The 17,968-nt window shown below is 39.8% G+C and overlaps 1 protein-coding gene across 3 annotated transcripts in view; it reads right to left on the reverse strand.

Annotated features, from left to right (window-relative positions):
* The window catches only part of AKR1D1 (aldo-keto reductase family 1 member D1), a 33,443-nt gene extending 21,073 nt beyond the window's left edge, over positions 1-12,370 (reverse strand). For 2 of the 3 annotated variants that reach the window (XM_036862738.1, XM_036862737.1), the window contains exons 1-3: positions 12,203-12,370; positions 4,027-4,194; positions 71-187 (exon numbers count right to left, since the gene is read on the reverse strand). In XM_036862738.1, the coding sequence (XP_036718633.1) occupies positions 71-187; positions 4,027-4,194; positions 12,203-12,295 (378 nt within the window). In that variant the 5' untranslated portion in view covers positions 12,296-12,370. The remainder of the gene's footprint in view (positions 1-70; positions 188-4,026; positions 4,195-12,202) is intronic. The other variant, XM_036862739.1, reaches the window with a different exon arrangement.
* Positions 12,371-17,968: the final 5,598 nt, after the last annotated feature.

A 17,968-nucleotide genomic window follows, 5' to 3' on the forward strand; every position in this document is an offset into this window, starting at 1 on the left:
TTCCTGTGCATAGATGTTGGCCCATGGTTGCCAAAGAGCAGAGGCCTTACCTTTAGGCCTATGAACTTACCTTAAAAGCCATAGGTATTTCAATGATGTAAAGATCCACATAATCTAGCTGGAGGTCCTTGAGCGTCCTCTCCAGAGTTGGGCGGACCATCTGTGGGTCATGATGTGTAGCCCACAGCTGAAAGAAAAAAAGGGAGATAGTTAACTAATATCCTCATTATTATTATTATTTTTAACAATATGCAGCCCTTAAAAAAATTTTTTTTTTAAAGATTGATTGATTGATTGATTGATTGCTATGTTGGGTTTTCGTTTCTGTGCGAGGGCTTTCTCTAGTTGCGGCAAGCGGGGGCCACTCTTCATCGTGGTGCACGGGCCTCTCACTATCATGGCCTCTCTTGTTGCGGAGCACAGGCTCCAGACGCGCAGGCTCAGTAGTGGCTCACGGGCCTAGTTGCTCCGCGGCATGTGGGATCTTCCCAGACCAGGGCTCGAACCCGTGTCCCCTGCATTAGCAGGCAGATTCTCAACTACTGCGCCACCAGGGAAGCCCCCAAAATTTTTTTTTACTGTTTCTTTTTTTTCCGCCACACCGCGCAGCAGGATCTTAGTTCCCCAACACCCATGCCCCCTGCAGTGGAAGAGCAGAGTCCTAACCACTAGACCGCCAGGGAATTCCCCAGCCCTTTATTCTTTACAAACACTCATACACATTGTATTCACCCATTTCATTTCACAAAAATATGTTTACATTGCAGTGTCATCTGAGTATAGGTTGAGCTGATATAACTTGACATCCAGAGTATAACTTTATCCAAATATAGTACCAGAGATTTAAAGATCCACCTGAACCACAGAGTACCTAATTCAGCAATAAAGTCTTCCTCTGCTCTATGCTAATTGCCTAATCGACTCTTAGCACTTTCACTTTTCCTCATTGTGTAATTAGGGAACATGTATCTGACTAGTGGTTCTGACCTGGTTTGGCACTTTATTTTCATTTCATTGATAAAAGGTGTGCTTCATGTGAGTAAGAAATATGGTTGTGTACGTGTCTTCACCAGATCCTCCACATTGTGATGGGCGGTGCAGAAGCTGGTGAAATTTTAAATTATTGCAAAAGTTTAGATCCCTTTTCACTGCTCCTATGTTCTCATTTGGTTCACTTCCTCATTTCCCCAGGAAAATTCTGCCAATCCCTACTAAGATCTGAATCAATAATGCCACCAAAATGGTGGCACGGGAGACCCCAGCCTCCAGTCCTCCAACAAAGATCAACAATTAAATAGCTATTCATGGGGCATCCCTGGTGGTGCAGTGGTTAAGAATCCGCCTGCCAGTGCAGGAGACACGGGTTCGAGCCCTGGTCCAGGAAGATACCACATGCCACGGAACAACTAAGCCCGTACACCACAACTATTGAGCCTGCGCTCTAGAGCCCGCGAGCCACAACTACTGAGCCCATGTCTAACAACTACTGAAGCCCGTGTGCCTAGAGCCTGTGCTCCCGAGAAGCCACCACAATGAGAAGCTTGCACACCACAACGAAGAGTAGCCCCTGCTCACCGCAACCAGAGAAAAGCCCGCGTGTAGCAACGAAGACCCAATGCAGCCAAAAATAAAGTAAATAAAATAAATAAATTTATATAAAAAACAATTAAATAGCTATTCATGAAAAAACAAAACAAAACAAAACAGCTATTCATGAATACAAATGGGGAGATGTTGGTCAAAGGGTACAAACTCCCTGTTATAAGATGAATAAGTTCTGGGGATCTAATGAACAGCATGGTGATTATAGTTAACAATACTGTATTATATACTTGAAAGTTGCTAAGAGAATAAATCTTAAATGTTCTCATCACAGAAAATAAATGGTAATTATGTAATGTGATGGAGGTGTTAGCTAACACTATGGTGGTAACCATTTTGCAATATATAATTGTATCAAATCAATGCGTTGTACACTTTATACAAGGCCATATGTCAATTATATCTCAATAAAGCTGAAAAAGTAAATAAAAGGAATGTAGACAGCTTAACATAAATAAGAAAACAAGAAAAAGAAATTACTCGTTCTCTAAAGTGTTAGGTAATGAAAGATTAAGCCTTGGGTTGTCAAACTGGAGCATGTGTACCCTTGAGGTCTGTAAAACATGGGATACTGAAGGGTACCCAGAGCTTCAGGATAAATGAACACATCTTCTTGGAGCATCAAATTTGCTTACATATTTTTTGGAAAAAAAAGTTTTGAATTTATGTACATTTTTTGCCACAAGTAAGAGCAAGCAAAATTAGCAAAATTTGATTTTTTTCCTATGTTGGACAATAATGTTTTTTCTTGCCTTCAGAGCACAGAGAAGAGAAAACAATGTGAGAGTAGAGAAAAATGTGTTTTTGTTGTTACTGTGGGTCCTTTTGGTGTATTGTTGAAATCTCATCTAACTGAAAATTCTGTTTTATATGTTTTAATCTATTTTTATTCAACAAACACATGCAGTACTAGTTCTAGGTACTCTTTAAGTGCTTTGTAAATGTTAACTCATATCAACCTTGAAATGAAATGAAATGGATGATTTAATTCAGTTCAATTTTTTCATCATGATAGGTATTCCAACAGCTTTAACGGTTTACCAAGGAGATAAGAAGGAAAGTTTTTTTTTTTTTTTAATAAATTCAAAAATATTTCCAGCTTTGGGCAGGCTTCTTTGGCTCAGGTCCTCAGGATATGAGTTCAAGTTTATTTTTCCCCGGAAACACTTGGTGAGTTGTAATGAGGGACCCTGTAATAACAAAATCTTTAGGAATCAGGTTGTAAAGCTATAATAAAGTGAAAAGCTTCAGGCTGATATTTTGGGACAGTGGCTCTACATGGCCCCTTGAAATCATAGCCCATAAGTGGCTGGTGACTTGGGGAACTGCAAACTCCTGGAGAGCCTGGAAAGGAGTCGGGAGGACAGGGTTCTGGGGAGTGAGTGAAGTCAGAAGCACCATTTTGTTCTCTTTAGAAAACTTAAGAGAATTGTATTACAAGTTCTCTAAAGTTATACAGTTTTATTCCTGCAAGGCTGCCTGTAAATATGTATCCTATATTTCCACTGGCTTTCATTTTATCATGATGCTTTATCTTTCTGATTGCTCTTGAATGGATAGTGATTTCTAACACTGGGGATTTCAATTTCTCAAAAGATAGTGATCCAAACAAAATGTGGTATATCCATACAATGGAATATTATTTGGCCATAAAAAGAAATGAAATTCTGATATGTGCTACAACATGGTTGAAAGTAGAAAACATTATACTAAGTGAAAGAAGCTAGACAGAAAAGAACACATATTGTATGATTCCTTTTGTATGAAATGTCCAGAATAGGAAAACTAAAGAGACAGAAAGTAGATCAGTGTTTACCATGACTGGGGGAGAGGGATAAATGGGAAGTGATTACTAGTGGGTAAGAGGTTTCTTTTTGGAGTGATAAAAATATTCTGGAAAAGGTAGTGGTCATGGTTGTACAACTCTGTGAGTATACTAAAAATGGTGAACTTTATGGTACGTGAATTATATCTCAAAAAAAATTAGTGATCTATGGACAAATAGGCATATACAGAAGAAAAAGCTGCCTCCTTTTAAAAGAAGTTTTGACAAATGCTTATTGTAATATGAACCACCTCCTTACTTCCCCTCACTCCTCAAATCTACTTTCTTTGTAGATTTGACTCTTCCATATTGTCTTAAATCAATGCCCAAGTAGGAAGAAAGAACTTTTCCCTAACCTTCAAGGGGCTAATTAGTCCCTAAATTCTTGGCAAGATTGAGGAACTTGGCAGTTAAGAACTCACTCCTCAGGACTTCCCTGGCAGTCCAGCGGTTAGAACTCTGCACTTCCACTGCAGGGGACACGGGGAACTAAGATCCTGCAAGCCTGCAGGGTTTGGTGAGTTCAACATTCTTCAGCAGAGAAAAGACGTCAGACCCACCATGAACATAAGTCGTGTAGGGTGAAGGGAAGGCCTCACCTTTCCGCAGTAGAAGATATCCTGCCTCTGCACCTTTCCTTCTGCTATCTTCTCCCTGATGGCCTCCCCCACTTCGTGCTCGTTCTGGTAGAGGTAGGCGCCATCAATGTGCCGGTACCCCGTGTCAATGGCAATTTTCACTGCTCTTGCACAGGTCCCCTTAGGGGTCTAAAATGATAGGGGGGTTGGGTTGGGGGAGAAGAGAAATGTGTCTTTTCTTTAATCATTCTTAATCAGGACACTTGGCACATACATCGTTTTATAGCAAAAACGACAAATTCAGACACCTAAAAGGACAAGAAAGACCCCTGCGTAACTGGGTAGGATGAAAGAAAGAAGGGAAAAGGAAGAGGAGAGGAAGTGGGATGGGACCTGCACCCCTTGGGGGAGCTGAATGTGAGGAGAGGTTCCCGCACCCGGGGAAGCCCCCTCACCAGCGAGGAGATCAGTTGGGACAGAAGGGGAACTTTGGGGGCTATGGGAGGAGAGCCCAGCAACCTGTCTGTGGCAGGCAGGACAGAGTGAGACCTACACAGATGGTCCTTGCCACAGCCCTGTGTGCCCCAGCCTGAGAGGTGTGTCGCCCGTGTGTATGGGGGCTGGGTGCTAAAATGTGGGGTTTGGAGAGCAGACCCGGGGAGAAGACTTCTGTTGACTGTGCGGAGACAGCCTGAAGGGATGGAAGTGAGGAAATCCGCAACTAGGAATGCTTGTAGAGGAAACCCAGACCGCCACAGAAGCGAAGCACCATTGTTAAGTGACTTGCAAGGGGCAGGACTGCCATTGCAGCCTCTCTCCCCACATGAGGCCCCTGCCTCCCTGGGCACGAGGAAGGGCTCCCGGCGGGGCAGGAGCTCTTGTGACCCCAGCCACTGCTGCATCCACATCCCCCTCCTCCCCGGGGCGGACTTGTGTGCTCCAGGGCAGCCTTGGGAGCAGACCCCTGTGGGTGGCCCACATGCAGAGGTGGTGCTGAAACCACAGCTGAGTCCCAGGGGCTGTGCAACTAAGGAAGAAAAGCTGAAGTCTCTCCTCGCAGCTGCACAAACTGCGTATTGACAACCCTGCAGCCAGCTTTGTAAGCTAAGTGCCTGCAGAACATCTAAATGGGCAGGAAGTGCTCCTGCAGCCAAGATGGGCCTAGCTTTAGCAGCTGTAGACTTTGTGGGCACTTACACAGGGGGGTCGGGCCAGGCCAGAGTCTGAGCTGCCCCCATAGTGCACACAGCGGGTCCAGATCCATGATTACTGCAATCCTGGGACCTGACTTCAGTGGATCTGCGCTGGTGGCCTGGTGAAAACAACGTCTGAGGGACACTGGGGCCAACTGCAGGCATTCCCATGGCTAAGGTGGGGACGAGAACAGTACCAACAACAGTGTAATCTAAGAGCTTGTGCAACAGGTGAAGGTGACACAACAGAGCACACCCATAGGTGAACAGCTCCAGAGGAGGAATGCTCCAGTCCCGCCTACCTCACACCACAGATCAGAAACACAGCTCAGAAACAGATCTGGGGGACTCTACTCTGACAACTATGGAGCAGACCCCACCCCCGACAGGGCAGTGACAACCACAGAGCAAAGGGGAGGCCCTGCTCAATATCCAGTGCAGGTTCTGGTCACCATAACATCAGTCACACCTCCTATCAAGGGGATAACAGCTAGCAAACACTGAGGAAAGAGGTGGCAGACATCTATACTAAAAAGAGCCCTCTCACCAAAAAATATTAAGTCCATGCAGGCTACACAGGGACGTTCCCACATAAAAATAGCCCTCCGTGACAGTCTGAGGGTCTGGCATTGGGAGGAAGAACCCCCAGAGCGTTTAGCCTTGAAGGCCAGTGGGGCTTGAGTGCAGGACCTCCACAGGGCTGGGGGAAACAGAGACTCCACTCTTGGAGGGTGCACACAAGGTCTCACGTGCACTGGGACCCAGCACACAGGAGTACTTCCATAGGGACCTGGGCTAGACCTACCTAGGGGTCTTGGAGGGTCTCCTGGGGAGGTTAAGGTAGACTATAACTCACTGTGGGGGCAAAGAGACTGGTAGCAGAACCCCCAGGGAATATTGATTGGAGTGAGCTCTCCCGGAAGTCCACATTTCAGCACTAAGACCCAGCCCCACCCAATAACCTGCACACTCTAGTGCTGGAAAGCCTCACACTAACAACCAACGAGATAGGAACACAGCCCCACCCATCAGAAGACAGGCTGCCTAAAGTCGTACTGAGCTCACAGCCACCTCAAAACACACCCCTTGACATGGACATGGCCCTGCCCATCAGAGGGACATGACCCAGCTCCACCCACCAGAGGGCAGGCACCAGTCTCTCCCAACAGGAAGCCTACACAAGCCCCTGGACCAACCTCACCCACCAGGGGGCAGACACCAGAAGCAAGAGGAACTATGATCCTGCAGACTGTGGAAAGGAGACCATGAACACAGAAAGTCAGACAAAATGAGATGACAGAGAAATATGTTGCAAATGAAGGAAGAAGATAAAAACCCACAAGAACAACTAAATGAAGAGGAGATAGGCAATCTACCTGAAAAAAGTTATATGACCTTTAGAAAAAAGCAAGAAAATAATTTCCATAAAAGTTAGAAGATAAATTACCTCTTGAGGGAGAGATGGTTTTGAATTGGGAAGGGCACACAGAGGGTTTCTGGGGGTTGGTATATTCTAATTTTGGATCTGTGTGCTGGTTACTCAGATGTTAGCTTTAAAAGTATTCACCCTTCTATATATTTCAAAATTTTAAATGTTAAAAAAATAAGGAAGTAGATCAAAAATAAAAGGTAAGTGACTCAAATAAATTCAAAACTTTAGATCCAAAGAATGTAGTAACCTGGGCATGAAACATCCATTTTTGGCCTTGGACCTACTATTTGTTCTCCTTTGTTTGGATCCAATTGCTTGCCAAGCTTTGTAGAGTCTACCCCACGATTTGTATCCTTCAGCCAAGTTACTTCTTTTCTAGGCCCCAGCCAAATTATTTTCCTCGCAGCCACCAACCAAGTTTAAGTCCTTATTATTTTTTGCCTGATTTATTAGGGAAGCCATCTCACTTGATCTCTATGTATTTCGCCTCTTCTCATCTTAATTCGATTTAACGTTGGCAGGTTAATAGCTTTGAAATATGAACCTACTTTTTTCTCCCTGGTATTTTTTTTGTTACCATCTACCCACCCCCCGCCCCCCCTCTCCAGCAAACCATTTTTTGCAGCTTGATGTGCAGCATTCATTGCCTCTGGAGAGGAATGACATAAAATGCAGAAGTCAGTTCTTGGTATTTGATTTCTAAGAGCCAAGGCTTCTGTGGCAGGAGTGTGAGTGTGAAGGGGTCACAGGTACTGCAAAGAACTCAGGATACACACTCTACTAAAAGTAAAAACAAACACCAGCTGAATTATTTTCTTTGACTCTTAAAATACTAGCTCATATAGCGTTTTACAAAAATATAAATGAGTCGCCATTACTTAAAAATTATTAATTACTTTACAATATTCTTTAAAAAATGTGAGAAGATCAGGCCACACTGGACTTTTGTTTATGCATGACAATTAGGTGTAGTGGAGAAATTACCATCTTCATTTAGAATGGTGAGTGGAATCCCTGGTACTCTATTTATTGTGTCTTGTACCATCAATCGTCTCCTAAGTGTTACTTGCACATGTTTTTTGTGTTTTTGTTTTTGTTTTGTAGCAAAGAAGAGAAGAAAGCATTTCTTGCACTTATATCTACTATCAAAATGAGAAAGCAGAACAAAACTGAGAAATAGACTTGGCTCTCTAGGACCACTTATTTATGGTTCCTGCCTTGTCTCTGGTCCCTTTAGGTAGAGATTGTGGGAACATCCTCAACCCTGACAAAGATTCTTTCATGGACCAAACTCTAATCAGGTTCTTTTGAACTCTTTTCCAACTTGGACTTTCATACTCATCTCTGCTCTGTCCAAGCTTAGGAAGAATCCTGCTAAGTCAGTTTAACCACAACCTCTCACCCTCCATATCTGATCACACTTGATATCAAATCAGGTTCCTCCTCCTCCACCATGCCCCAGGAGATGTCTAGTCGCCCCACCCTGTCTTCAGCAAGAATCCTGTTAGGTCAGTTTAGCCAGAATCGCCCCTTATTCCTGATGTTTCCTCTTAGTAATTTTCTACCCACAGATCCCAACCCTGCACCTTGGTTATAAATTCTCACTTGCCCATGTATTCAGAGTTGACACCGATCTCTCTTCCCTACTACAAAATTCCATCACAGTGGCCCCTTGATGTTTCAGGCTCCTCCTTGGTACTCAAGAGATTGGACTTCACCTCTCCTTTGCCCCATATACAAAGCCTTTTGCTCACTCACTCTTCAGAGTGTGAAAACTGTTTACAGCTATAGAAATCTTAACCAGAGCCACCCAGGAAGGGATACTGGATCAGTTACAACCCCAACCTAGGCTACTCCTTCCCTATAGCTTGGTGTTTCCTGATCTACCCCATAACTAGACTTGTTCACTGTTACTTTCATCTTTGAACAAGCACTTCAGCTTTTCTTTATATTTTATTTATAAGTGTATTTATTTTTTCTGCCTTCAGTCACTCACGGATTTTAAATCCCTTGTTTCTAGTCCATTGTTTCGATCCCTGTGTTACCTAGAAAAATGCCTCATACATGGTAGGCACACAATAAATATTTATTGAACTGAATTATTGCTCATTTTCCAAAATATTTACCATTGGTCCCAGATGTGTGTCATTTGCACACTTGGTAACATTCTTGAGTTTTACTTGAAGTTTTTGATAAATATTGGTTATTAACTCATGGGCTGATATACATAAAAACCAAATTAATTTCTATCAAAGCAGAAAAAGGAACAAGATTCAAAACTCTTGCCTATAGGACTTTCTCAGACAGAGATATAGGGAGAGAGACAGGAAGAAGGGAGACTTGCTGGGAGGCTATTATAGACTATTTCATCCCTATATGAAAACATTCTGGGAATCTGTCCTAGGGAAATGGCGCATAGATAATTTGTACAGTTCAGTTTTCATTAGTTAGTGATCATCAAATGAGGAAATGCACAGAGTGCTTGGTGCTACTAAATGTTGGTTCCATCTCAAATTCCCTGACTCCACAGGCACGAAACACCTCCACAGGCATGAAAGTTGGGCATATTAAGAGAAAAAAAATCTTTGTAAGTCAGGAGAAGCTAGGCTGGTTGGCCTGACACAGCTGCACAATAATGTTCCTCCAGGCTGCTGTTCTACAGTTCCTATTGCCACGTGTGTGACAGTGGAGTCTCAAATGGGCAGATGCTGGAGGAGAGGGTGTTGTTAGTCTTCCTTATCTCAGCCTTTCATCTCTGCTCCTACCCCGACTCCCCCTGAAGACAAGCCTAAATCTTCCCCTGGCGCCTGCTAACTTCTGTATCAAAATGGAACAGGATCCCAGGACAAATATTGACTGACTTGATTATATACATGAAATGTGAAGGATTTCAGTTAATGAGTTACCTCAGCCTGTCATTCTCCTTCCATCTCTTGTGGAATGAAAGGTTTTGAAAAGCACCTCAGGCACGCCAAGGGGAGAAGACTGAATTTTGGCATCAGATTTCATCTCTAGGACTAAGATTCTGACGTTAAATCTAATTCGGTGTTTTTATTTCCTGGTGACCGACTTGGGCATGGGTACTCCTAGTGTCTGTTTCATCAGCCCTCGGTAGATGGTGAGGGAGTTGTCAGTTGTTCGGCTTTGAACAGAAACTGCTGAGTGTTCCAGCTTGGAGATACTCCACCCTCTCCACTCCCCGTCTCCCCCTCAACCTAGCTCTGCCTATCCCCCTCCCCCAAATCTTCCATGGTGGGCATTTTTCTTCACATTAGAGTGTCCAATTTTGTGAGACATACCTTTAGTTCTGTATTTCTGATCACAAATGTGGTTTGTGCATGCACAATCTTCATTTCTAATAGTATTCCTCGAATGCCATATTCTCTAACTGCAGTATGTCTTATCTTCTGAAGTGAGTTACAACTCTTTTTGGGAAGTGACACATGAATGCTTTTGAATGTCTCCATCCTGTAGCATTTAATATTACTAGACACATAGCAGGCACTTAATATTTATTGGTAGATGCAGCACTTTGAGCCCCACTGAGTTTCAGGAGATAGATAGAGAGACAGAGAGATAGATAGAATGATAGATGTGCAAGCAAGGAGCCATATAATTGATAGAGAGTCATTGAAATGAGTAGAGGCATGACATAATTAGATTCATATCCTAGATCTATCATTCTATCTATCTATCTATCTATCTATCTATCTATCTATCTATCTATCTATCTATCTATCTATCCATCCTAGGTACTTTCTGGATATATTCCTAGATACTTTCATATATAGAAATACATATAGAAAGTCATAGAAATATACAGCTGCATTGACATAACATACATTTATAACAGGTAATATAGTATAGGGACTCAGAGGATAGGATCTAGGCCAAAACTACATTGGTTCAAATTCCAGTTCTCTTCCTCAGCATTAGAAGTTTGGGACATTTTATTTTATCTTGCCATGCCTCAGTTTTCTCATCTGTAAAACGGGGTAAAATGGTATCTCTTTCATAATGTTGTGAGGATTAAATTAGAAAATGCATGTACTATAAAGTACTACAAAGAGTTCCTGGCACATGGTTAAGTGTTAAAAAAATTTTAGCTATTATTATTGTATGCATTTACAACTCCATATCCTCTGATGCACACACACACACACACACACACACATATATATATATATATATATATATATATATATATATATCTCCTTTCATTCACTTGACAAGGATTACCTGAAGAACACCCAGCACACATACTATACTGGGAATATAGAGCTGAACAAGACATGGTCTCTTTCCTGATGGATTTTACATCTGATAGAGAAGATTGCACAGAAACTATGGTAACAATATAGTGTGATAAGTGCTACAACAGAGTTGAGTATGAGGGGCTATGTGAACACGCAGGAGGGGCAAGTTGTGGTGGCTGGGAGATGAGTTTCTAAGGAGAGGTATCCTCCAGCTGAGTCTTGCAGGTTTAGTAAAAATTAGTCAGCTCAGGAGAAAGCATGTTCCAGGTGGAGGGCAGCATGTTCAAGGTCATGGAGATGGGAGAGTTGTTCAAGGAACTCAGGTAGCTATGTTTTACATGAGGGAGAGGTGGAAGAGTGGTGGTAGATACTGCTGGACTGACAGGTCTTGACTAAACCATAAGGCCCAATGTGCAAGTAAGGAGTATGGCCTCTACCCTATAATTGATAGGGAGCCATTGAAAAATTAGGCAGAGGCATGACATAATCAGATTCATATCCTTGTGCCTCTGTGCTTCTCTTTCTGCCTACAATGTCCTGCCTCAGCTCTGCTTCTCTGCCTAGCTAACTCATACTTAGTTTAACAGAGTTCATGCACACATGATCATTCAAATTTCAGTAGCATTTCTAGATATAATCACTGTTTATTCTGGTAATCAGCATTAAATGTGGAATTGCAATGTGGAAAGCAGAAAGATATTTTTCTTACAAGTAGAAGCTTTTCCGTGTTTTAATGGAAACCCACTTCAGTCCTCATGGTCAAATCTAACTATTCCCTTTCCTGTGTTTTCAGAGAGATACTGTTTATAATTCTCAGACAGCATTTACTCTTCATTGTTCTATGATTAATTAGTTATTAGAGTCTGTCTCCTCTATTAGATTTTTAATCCCTAGACAGCAGAGGCACTATTCTCTTCATATTTGAAGCTTCTATAGCCTAGTGCTTCATACATGGTAGGTTTTCACTAAATGTTTTGTTGGACTGAGCTAAAAATTCTCAAATATGAACTTAAAAAAAAATCATAAACCATAAACTCAGAAATTTTATGTACTTCAGTTCAACCTAATAACCAGCATTCAGGCTGAATTTTAGTAAAGGAAGCAGAAAGGTCCCATTCTTTAAGCCGATGTACTTTAAAATCATAAACTAATTTAGTTTAACCGTTGGCTCAGTACTTATTCAGCCAAACAGCAGTCCTTCAAGGTTGCATTCATTATTACAAAAATTAAATCAATGAAATCCATTCAAAATGAATTACAGATTATCCTTTAGGAAAGTGTTAATTAAAAAAAAAAACAGAGAGAGATAAGCTTACCAATCTAGGTTCTGAGTAGGTACCAAGTCCGATGATAGGAATGCTGTTTCCATCACTTAGAGGTATGCGGTGATATGCAGCACTGAGGTACATCTTGCAAAGTCTGAGGTTTCAATTTCTAGAAATGATTCTGAACACCACAGAAAAGCCTTTTTGAAAAGGTGTCCTAATGCCTATTTAATCAAAGAAAGGAGAGCCAGAGGGAGGAGCAGTGGGAGGGAAGAAAGATTTCTCAACCTGTTTTTTTTTTCAGGTTGTTCTGGAAATCCTAATTGAGGTTGTCCTTTGAACTTATCAGAGGCATGTAAATAATAACCCATTTTGATCTTATGCTTACTTCCCTGCAAAGAAATGATTTTAAAAATAAAAGGAAACAAATCTAGCTGGCTTCTGTCAGCTAGGATGCTTTGGTTGGTAAGTAACAGACCTATCACAAATTCTCTGAAATAATAAAAGAAATTTATTGGTCTATATTCCTGAAAACCCCAACCTTAGGGCTAGCTCCAGGTGTGACTAAGTTTTCCAGGACTTCCCTAGAGATTTGGGCTAGCAGGACTGGGAAGAGGTCTGGAATTTTTATCACCTAGTTAAGTGGGAAACTGGACTGGAGGGGAAAATGATATGGCCAGGAACCAGTTTTTCACTCTCAGTTCATTTCTCTGCCTCCTTGCTCTCTCAGTGGATTTTCTCTTTATCACTGAAAGATGGTAACCAGTCCTTAGAGTGACATGGTTCCAGGCTCCAACCCAACAAAAAAAGGGATTTTATGTCATAGCTCACACAGTAATCCAGAAATAGGGTCCAGTTGGCCTCAATTGCCTTTCTTAGTTCCTGGAGCCAACCACTAAGTCAATCACAGGGGTCAAAGAAAATAAAAGACTGATTGCTTTAATGTAATTAGAAGCCATTTCTAAATTTGGAGTTGGGCTTAATCCCACCTGGGGAGATTCTGGAGATGTTAAGAAAAAGGAAAGGAGTAGCAGTTAGTGAAACAATTAACACATGTTTATTATAGTCTTCCTCCAAAGGATTGTGCTGTTTATGAGAGTTTTAGACCTGGTGATCTTAAAGATAACTGTGTCCATGATGGTGAAAGTATCCTGAAGTATGTCTCTAACTGACTTGTCTTCTCTCCAGGACAACCTCATTCTTGCTTACACACACATGATCAGCCAGTGGACACAATAATTTCAACTATGTTGGGGCACGGTGGAATATGGGCAGTAGTGATCTTCAACATTGTCTGTAATTCGATCCAACAAACACTTATTGTGCACCTTTGTGTGCTAAGATGTTGGCTATATATGTTTCTTTATTTTTCTTATTTTTGACTTTTTTGGTGTTTAGCTCTATGAATTTTAGCACATGCACAGATTTGTGTAACTGCCATCACAATTGGGATATTGAAAAATTCTATAACCCAAAGAACTCCTTCATGCTATTTGTTTGTAATCAAAAGCTCCCCCACCAGCAACTCGTAAAAATCACTCTGTTTTCCGTTGCTATAGTTTTATATTTTGAAAATATCATGTGAATTGAATCATATAGTATGTGACCTTTTGAAATTGGCTTCTTTCACTCAGCATAACACCTTTGAGATTCATACAGGTTGTTGTTTGTATCAATAGCTTATTTGTTTTTAATTGCTGAGTAGTAATGTATATATACATTATATATATGTGCCACCGTTTGTTTCTCTATTTGAAGGACATTGGTTTGTTTCCAGTTTTTGATGGTTGTGAATAGTGCTGCTATAAATATTTGTGTACAGGTTTTTGCATGAATATTAGTTTTCATTTCTCTTGGTTAAATACCCAGGAGTGGGATTGCTGGGTCATGTGGTGTGTTTAACTTTGTAGGAAGCTGCCAAACTGCTTTTCAGCATGATTATATCATTTTGCATCCCCATTAGCAATGCGCGCGAATTGCTATTTTTCCGCATCTTTGACAGCACTTAGCATTGTCGGTATTTTTTAATTTTAGTCATTCCGATAGGTTTGTCATGGTATCTCATTGTTAATTTTAATTTGCATTGTGGATAATGATGTTGAACACTTTTTCACACACTTATTTGCCATCTATATCTCCTCGTGGTGAAGTGCCTATTCAAACATGGGTTCAGTGCCCATTTTTTAGTGGAGTTGTTTGTCTTCGTAGTGTTGAGTTTTGAGATTTCTTGGTAAATCCTTAATACATGCTCTCTACTGAATACATGGTTTACAAATATTTTTTTTCTCAGTATGTAGTTTGTCTTTTCATTCTCTTGACTGTGTCTTTCATGCAGCAAAAGATTTTAATTTTGATAACGTTCAATTTTTTTGTGTTGTTTTAGAGTTTCATGTGAAAGAACTTTTTGTCTAACCCTAGGTCACAGAATTTTTATTCTATTTTTTTTCTAAAAGTTTTATATAGTTTCATGTTTTCCATTTAGATCAATAATCCATTCAGAGTAAATTTTTGTATACTCTAGCATATTTAGGTAGAGGTGTTTTGTTTTCTTTTATGTAAGGGTATCCTATTGTTCCAGTTCCATTAGTTGAAAAAAAGTATGCTTTCTTCACTGAATTTCTTTTGCACTACTGTTAAAAATCAAAGGTCATATTTGGGTAAATCTACTTTTGGACTTTCTACTTGGTTTCATTGATTTATGTGTCTCTTCCTTTACTGATACCACATTGTTTAAATTATTCTAATTTTATAAAAGGACTTAAAATCAAATGGTATAATTTCTCCAACTTTATTCTTCTTTTCCAAAAGTGTCTTAGCTATCCTTATTTATTAACTTTCTATACAAATGTTAGAATCAGCTTGTCTGTGTCTTCAAAAGTCCTGCTAGAATTTTTTGAATTGAGTTAAATCTGTAGATCAATTTCTTATCTTTACTCCTTTGAGTCTTTGAATCCATGAACACAGTATTTCTCTCCATTTATTTAGGTCTTCAGCATTTTGAAGTTTTCAGCCATACACATCCTATATTTGTTTTGTTAGATTTATACCTAAGTATAGGTATAAATATTTATTTCTTAGAGCCATTGTACATGGCATTTTAAAAATCCTGTTTCCAACTGTACATTGCTAATACATAGAAATAGGGTTGATTTTTATGGCTTCAATCATTTAGTATTTATTGAGACTTGATTTGGTTTTGTTGCCTGACATACTGTCTATCATGGAGAATATTCCACATGTGCTTGAGAAAAATATGCAATCTGCTGTTTTGGGTAGGGTCTTCTCTAGATGTCTTTTAGATATAGTTGGTTCATAGCACAATTCAAGTCCTCTGTTTTTAAACTGATCTTCTGTCTAGTTGTTTTATCTATTCTTTAGTGGGGTATTGAAGTTTCTAACTGTTACTGTAAAACTGTCTATTTCTCCTTTCAATTATGTCAGTTTTTTGCTTCATATATTTTGTGGTTCTTTTGTTAGAGGCATATATGTTTATAATTGGTATATCTTGATATATTGACCCTTTTGTCAACATGTAATGTCCTTCTTTGTCTCATAACGATTATTGACTTCAAGTCCATGTTGTCTGATATTAGTATATCCACCCCAGGTCTCTTTTGGCATTTTTTTATTGCATGGAATTTATTTTTCATCCTTTTACTTTCAATCTATTTATGTACTTGGATTTAAAGTGAGTCTCTTTTAGACAACATATATTTGGATCATTTTAAAAAATCTATTCTTCGAATCTCTTCTTTTTAATTGGAGGGTTTAATCCATTTACAGGTAAGTAATTATCTATAAGAAAGGATTTACTTCTGCAATTTTGCTATTTGTTTTCTCTATGTCTTATTTTCTTTTTATTCCTCAATTTTCTTTTTATCCCTCCACTACTGCCTTGTTCTGTGAGTGATTTTTCTTTTCTAGTTTACTGTTCTGACTCCCATCTTGTTTCCTTTTCTGTATACTTAAAAAAAGGTTATTTCCTGTATGTTTTAGTCAGCTTGGCTGCTATAACAAAATATCATAGACTGTGTGGCTTCAGCAACAGCCATTTATTTTTCACAGTTATGAAGACTGAAAAGTCCAAGGTCAAGGTCAAGATACTGGCAATGAGTTCCTGATGAGAGCTCTCTTCCTGGCTTTCAGATGGCCTACTTCTATTTATGTCTTCACATGGTGGGGAAAAGAGAGAGAGAGAGAGAGAGAACAAGCACACTCTGATCTATTCTTATAAGGGTATAAATCTCATCATGAAGACCTCACACTCATGACCTCATCTAATTACCTCCCAAAGGCCCCATCTTCAAATACCATCCACAATGGGAGTTAGGGCTTCAACATATGAATTTTGGGGAGACACAATACAGTCCATAATACTAGGGTTACTCTGGGGTTACAATTAGCATTTTAACTTTGTAAGAATCAAGTTTGAATTAGTACCAAGCTACCTTCAGTAGTATTGGGTTGGCCAAAAAGATCATTCGGGCTTAACATCTTACAGAAAACCCCAAATGAACTTTTTGGCCAACCCAATACATAAAAACTCTGATCCTTTAAAACTCCATCTCCCCCCTTTATGTTGTTATTTTTACCAATTACATCTTTATACATTGTGGGTCAATTAACATAAATATATAATTATTGCTTTATTTATCTTTTAATCATGTAGAAAAAAAAGAGTTATAAACCAGACATACAATACTACTGGTTTTTGTATTTATCTATGTAACTACATTTACTGTTGTGTTCTTTATCTCTTCATATGGCTTCAGTTATCCTTTTATTTCAGCCTGGAGGACTCCCTTTAGCATTTCTTGTAGTACAGGTCTACTAGTAATGAGCTCTCTCTGTTTTTGTTCATCTGGGAATGTGCTAATTTCTTCTTTTTTTCAAGGATAGTTTTGCCGGATATGCAGTTATTGGTGGACAGTTCTTTTCTTTCAGCCCTTTAAATATGTCACCCCACTGTCTTCTGGCTTCCAGTTTCCAAAGACAAATGGGCTATTAATTACACACAGTATCCTTGTATGTGATGAATCACTTCTCTCTTGCTGCTTTCTAGGTTCTCCCTTTGTCTTTGGGATTTGACAAGTTGACTATAATGTGTCTTCCTGTGAATCTCTCTTGGTTTATGCTTCTTGGAGTTCATTGAGATTCTTGGATATTTAGATTTATGATTTTCATCTAATCTGGGACATTTTTGGCCATTATTTCTTCAAGTAGTCTTTTTGTTTCTTTCTCTCTTCTCCTTCTGGGACTCCTGGTATGTATATGTCGGTATACTTGATGGTGTCTCATAGGTCTGTTAGGTTTGGATCATTTCTTTCCTTCTTTTCTCTTTTCACTGCTTAAACTGGATGTCAATTGATCTATCTGTATTTTTCATCTCCAGAATTTCTATTTGTTTCAATTCTATAATTTCTACTAATATTCTGTATTTGGTGAGACATATTCTCCTGGTTCCTTTGTTCTTTCTCCATGATTTCCTTTAGCTCTTTGAGCATATTTAAGAGAGTTGATTTAATGTTTCTGTCTAGTAAGTCTAAATGCCTAGGTGTCCTCATGGACAGTGTCTATTAATTTCTTTTCTTCCCCCTGTGAATGAGCCATACTTCCCAGTTTATTTGTATGCACTGTAATTTTTTTTTTGTTTAAACGTGGAGATTTTTAATATTAAAATGTGACAACTCTGGAAATCAGATTTCCCCCCTCTTCAGGGTTTGTTTTTGCTGTTTGTTGTAGGCTGTTGCTGTTTGCTTGTTTTGTGACTTCTCCAAACTATTTTGGTTAAGTCTGTATTGTTTGTTATGTGAAATC

Source organism: Balaenoptera musculus, chromosome 9 (genome assembly GCF_009873245.2).
Source record: "Balaenoptera musculus isolate JJ_BM4_2016_0621 chromosome 9, mBalMus1.pri.v3, whole genome shotgun sequence".
NCBI classification, from domain to species: Eukaryota; Metazoa; Chordata; class Mammalia; order Artiodactyla; family Balaenopteridae; genus Balaenoptera; species Balaenoptera musculus.